The sequence below is a fragment of the Myiozetetes cayanensis genome, unplaced genomic scaffold (genome assembly GCF_022539395.1).
Source record: "Myiozetetes cayanensis isolate MyiCay16 unplaced genomic scaffold, myiCay2020 scf1633, whole genome shotgun sequence".
Classification (NCBI taxonomy): Eukaryota; Metazoa; Chordata; class Aves; order Passeriformes; family Tyrannidae; genus Myiozetetes; species Myiozetetes cayanensis.
In genome coordinates this window covers 1,316-5,972 of record NW_026087308.1, presented here as the reverse complement: position 1 = coordinate 5,972, position 4,657 = coordinate 1,316, and the positions used below count along the sequence as shown (strand labels likewise).

General features: G+C 64.7%; 1 protein-coding gene across 1 annotated transcript; it reads left to right on the top strand.

Annotated features, from left to right (window-relative positions):
* Positions 1-975: 975 nt before the first annotated feature.
* Positions 976-3,997, top strand: LOC126638130 (adhesion G protein-coupled receptor L1-like; the record flags this gene model as incomplete). The annotated part of the gene is made up of 6 exons (XM_050311775.1): positions 976-1,026; positions 1,297-1,347; positions 1,434-1,647; positions 2,675-2,784; positions 2,879-2,918; positions 3,096-3,997. Coding segments are annotated over 6 exons (515 nt in total), but the record flags the coding sequence as incomplete, so codon positions are not given.
* Positions 3,998-4,657: the final 660 nt, after the last annotated feature.

The following is a 4,657-nucleotide window of genomic DNA, read 5'->3' as shown; positions in this document are numbered from 1 at the left end:
GGGGGTGTGCAAGGCCCAGAGGAGCCCAGGGGTGTGCAAGGGGTGTGCAAGGGCCACGAGCACTCAGGCAGGAGCCCTGGGGGGGTCCCAAGATCCCCTGGGGGGGTCCTTGCACACGAGTGTGAGCACAGAGACCCCCATGTGTGCCCTCAGGGGGGTCCTTGCACACGTGTGTGAGCACAGAGACCCCCATGTGTGCCCTCAGGGGGGTCCTTGCACACGTGTGTGAGCACAGAGACCCCCATGTGTGCCCTCAGGGGGGTCCTTGCACACGTGTGTGTGTAAAACCCCAAATGTTTATGGTTGGGGGTCCTTGCACATGTGTGTGCCCTGGGGTTGTCCTTGCACACGCGTGTGAGCTTTCGGGGTCCTGCACACGTGAGCACTGACACTCCCAAACAGAGTGGGCACTCTTTGGAGGTCCCAGGGGTCAGGGATTTTAGGGGGTCCCTGGATTTTGGGGGTCTCAGGGGTCAGGGATTTTAGGAGGTCCCTCCCGGGTGGGTGGGATTTGGGGGCTCAGGGATGTGGGATGGGGGGATCTGGGATTTGGGAGTTCAGGGTCTGGGTGATCCCGTTTTGGGGTCCAGGTGACCCCGTTTTGGGGTCCAGGTGACCCCAATTTGGGGTCCAGGTGACCCTTGTGCCCCGAGGGCTGAGCAGGGCACAGAGTTTGGGGTGAGGGCACCCTTGTTTGGGGTGGGGGCACCCCCGTTTGGGGTGGGGGCACCCCCATTTGGGGCATCTCTGTCCCCCTAAGACTGCTCTGGGGGAGCCCCCCTGGGACCGGTGTGTTGGGAGGCACCCCTGGGGCTGGGGGGGACCCTATTTTGGGGGCACAGGGACCCCTTTGGGGGGGACCACTGACCCCATTTTGGGGGTTCATCGACCCTATTTGGGGGTTCCCTGACCCCCCTGGGGTTCCCTGACCCTATTTGGGGTTCCCTGATCCCATTTGGGGTTCCCTGTCCCCAGGACTGATCCGGGGTGCCCTCCCCTTTGGGCTGGCGCGCCGGGAGCTGGCGTGTGAGGGGTACCCCATTTTGGGGTCACAGGGATCCCATCGGGGGTTCCCTGACCCCACTGGGGGTTCCCTGACCCCATTGAGGTTTCCCTGACCCTGTTTGGGGTTCCCTGACCCCATTTGGGGTCTGCCCTGTTCCCCCCCAGGTCTGATCCGGGTGCCCTCCCCTTTGGGCTGACGCGCCGGGAGCTGGCGCGTGAGGGGTACCCGCTGGAGCTGGGGTACCCTCAATTTGGGATTCATTGACCCTGTTTGGGGTTTCCTGTGCCCAGGTCTGATCCGGGGTGCCCTCCCCTTCGGGCTGGCACGCCGGGAGCTGGCGTGTGAGGGGTACCCGCTGGAGCTGGGGGTACCCTAATTTTGGGGTTCATTGACCCTGTTTGGGGTTCCCTGATCCCTGTGTCCCCAGGTCTGATCCGGGGTGCCCTCCCCTTTGGGCTGGCACGCCGGGAGCTGGCGTGTGAGGGGTACCCGCTGGAGCTGCGCTGCCCCGGCAGCGACGTCGTCCTCGTGGCCGACGCCAACTACGGACGCACCGACGACAAGATCTGCGACGCCGACCCCGGGCAGATGGCCAATGTGCAGTGCTACCTGCCCCAGGCACACCCCATCATGGCCCAGAGGTGACAGTGGGGACACACAGAGACACTGGGGACACTGGGGACACTGGGGACATTGGGGACATTGGGGACATTGGAGACATTGGGTACCCCGGGCAGATGGCAAATGTGCAGTGCTACCTGCCCCAGGCACACCCCATCATGGCCCAGAGGTGACACGGGGACAGTGGGGACACTGGGGACATTGGGGACATTGGGGACATTGGGCACCTTGGGCAGATGGCAAATGTGCTGGCTCAGAGGTGACATCCAGGGACACTGGGGACACCCAGAGCATTGGGGACACTTAGAGACATTGGGACATTGGGGACATTGGGGACATTGGAACATTGGGGACATCAGGGGCATTGGGGACACTGGGGGGCACTGGGGACACTGGGGGGACAGGAGGACATTGCGGGGGTGCAGGAGATCAGGGACATGGGGGGTGTTGGGGACATGGGGACAGGGGTGGGGACAGGGAGGAGATTCCACCCATGTCCCCACTGTCCCTGTGTCCCCCTGTCCTGGTGTCCCCCCTGTCCCCATGTCCCCTCATGTCCCCCGATGTCTCTGTGTCCCCTCACATTCCTGTGTCCCCCCCAATGTCCCTGCTCCCCCATCCCCATTCCCCTTGTCTCCTGTTGTCCCCTCTGTCCCCCCATCCCCTGCTGTCCCCTGTTGATCCCCCTTGTGTCCCCTGCTGTGTCCCCCCTGTCCCCTGTTGTCCCCCTGTCCCCTGTCCCCTGTTGTCCCCCTGTCCCCCTGTCCCCGCTGTCCCCTGCTGTGTCCCCTGTCTGTTGTCCCCCTGTCCCCACTGTCCCTGACCACGGTGTCCTGCTGTGTCCCCTGCTGTGTCCCCCTGTCCTCGTTGTCCCCTGTCCCCTGTTGTCCACACTGCCCCCCGTTGTCCCGTCGCTGTCCCGCTGCGACTCCCCCTGTCCCCTGTTGTGCCCACTGCTGCCCTGCTGTAGTGCCCCCTGTCCCCTGTTGTCCCCCCTGTCCCCGCTGTCCCCGCTGTCCCCGCTGTCCTGACCGGGTGTCCCCTCAGGTGCAACAACCGCACTCAGTGTGTCGTGGTCGCCGGATCCGACGCCTTCCCCGACCCCTGTCCTGGCACCTACAAATACCTGGAGGTGCAGTACGACTGCGTGCCCTACAGTGAGTGCTGCCCTCATCCTACAGAGCCCACAGCCCTGCCCCACGGCCTCACAGACCCCACAGACCCCATAACCCTGCCCCATAACACCCACAGACCCCACAGCCCCTGTCCCAGCACCTACAAATACCTGGAGGTGCAGTACGACTGCGTGCCCTACAGTGAGTGCTGCCCTAAAACCCCTGACCCCACAGACCCCAGAACCCTGCCCCATAACACCCACAGACCCCACAGACCCCACAGCACTGCCCCATGGCCCTACAGACCCCACAGACCCCACAGCCCCTGTCCTGGCACCTACAAATAGCTGGAGGTGCAGTACGACTGCGTGCCCTACAGTGAGTGCTGCCCTCATCCTATAGACCCCATAGCCCTGCCCCACGGCCCTACAGACCCCACAGACCCCACAGACCCCAGAACCCTGCCCCACAGCCCTACAGACCCCACAGCCCCCACAGCCCCTGTCCTGGCACCTACAAATACCTGGAGGTGCAGTACGACTGCGTGCCCTACAGTGAGTGCTGCCCTAAAACCCCTGACCCCATAACCCAGCCCAACGACCCCACAGACCCCACAGCACTGCCCCATGGCCCTACAGACCCCACAGACCCCACAGATCCCACAGCCCCTGTCCCGGCACCTACAAATACCTGGAGGTGCAGTACGACTGCGTGCCCTACAGTGAGTGCTGCCCTAAAACCCCTGACCCCACAGACCCCACAGACCCCACAGACCCCAGAACCCTGCCCCATGGCCCTACAGACCCCACAGACCCCACAGCCTCCCTGTCCTGGCACCCCTGAGGTGCCCAATGACTGCCCTGCCCCATGGCAGGTCCTGCCCCATGGCACCCATGGAGACCCTACTGGGACCCACAGCACCCATGGGGATCCCAGAGCACCCATGGGGATCCCACAGAACCTACAGAGACCCCTCAGAGATCCCACAGCACCCCCAGGGACCCCACAGCACCCACGGGGACCTCAGAGCACCCACGGGGACCCTACAGGGACCCCACAGCACCTCCAGGGACCCCAGAGCCCCCACAGGGACCCTACAGGGACCCCACAGCACCTCCAGGAACCCCAGAGCACCCACAGCACCCATGGGGACCTGTCGGGGACTCCACAGCCCCTCCAGGGACCCCAGAGCACCCACAGCAGCCATGGGGACCCTACAGGGACCCCACAGCACTCACAGAGACCCCACAGAACCCACAGGGACCCCACAGCACCACCAGGACCCCCCAGGCCCCCGTCGCCTCCTCTCCCCTCAGGGACCCCCCAACCTCGCGGGGGCACCGGACACCTCTGGGGGTGGGGAGGGATGGGAGGGGCAGGGCCTGGGGCGTTGTGGGACCCCTGGTAGTTGGGGGCTGGGGGTCCCACCCTCCGAACACCCCCGGGGTCCTCCCATGTTGTGTCCCCCCAAACCAAACCGGGCCTGACCCCCTTTGTGGCTCCCAGGACCCCCGGGCTGTCGGGGGCTCTGACTCATTGGGGGGAGGGTCACCCCATCTCTCCCCAGGCACCGCCGCGGGACCCCAAAACCCCAAATTCCCCAAAAATCCCCAAACCCCCAAAAACTCCCAACCCCCTTTGCTTTGCAGCTGCTGCTGGAGCCGCCAGAGGGGCCGGGGAAGGGGAGGGGGGAGACCCCGATCGGCACCGGCACACGGGGGGGACACGCCAGGGACATGCCAGGGACACGCCAAGGACACGTCAGGGACATGCCAAGGACATGCCAAGCAGCTGGATACAGCTGGACACACCAAGGACATGCCAAACATGTGCCAATCACACACGGAGAGCGTACCAAGAACACGCTCCCGGACACCAAGAACATGCCAGGCACACGCCAAAGACATGCCAGGAA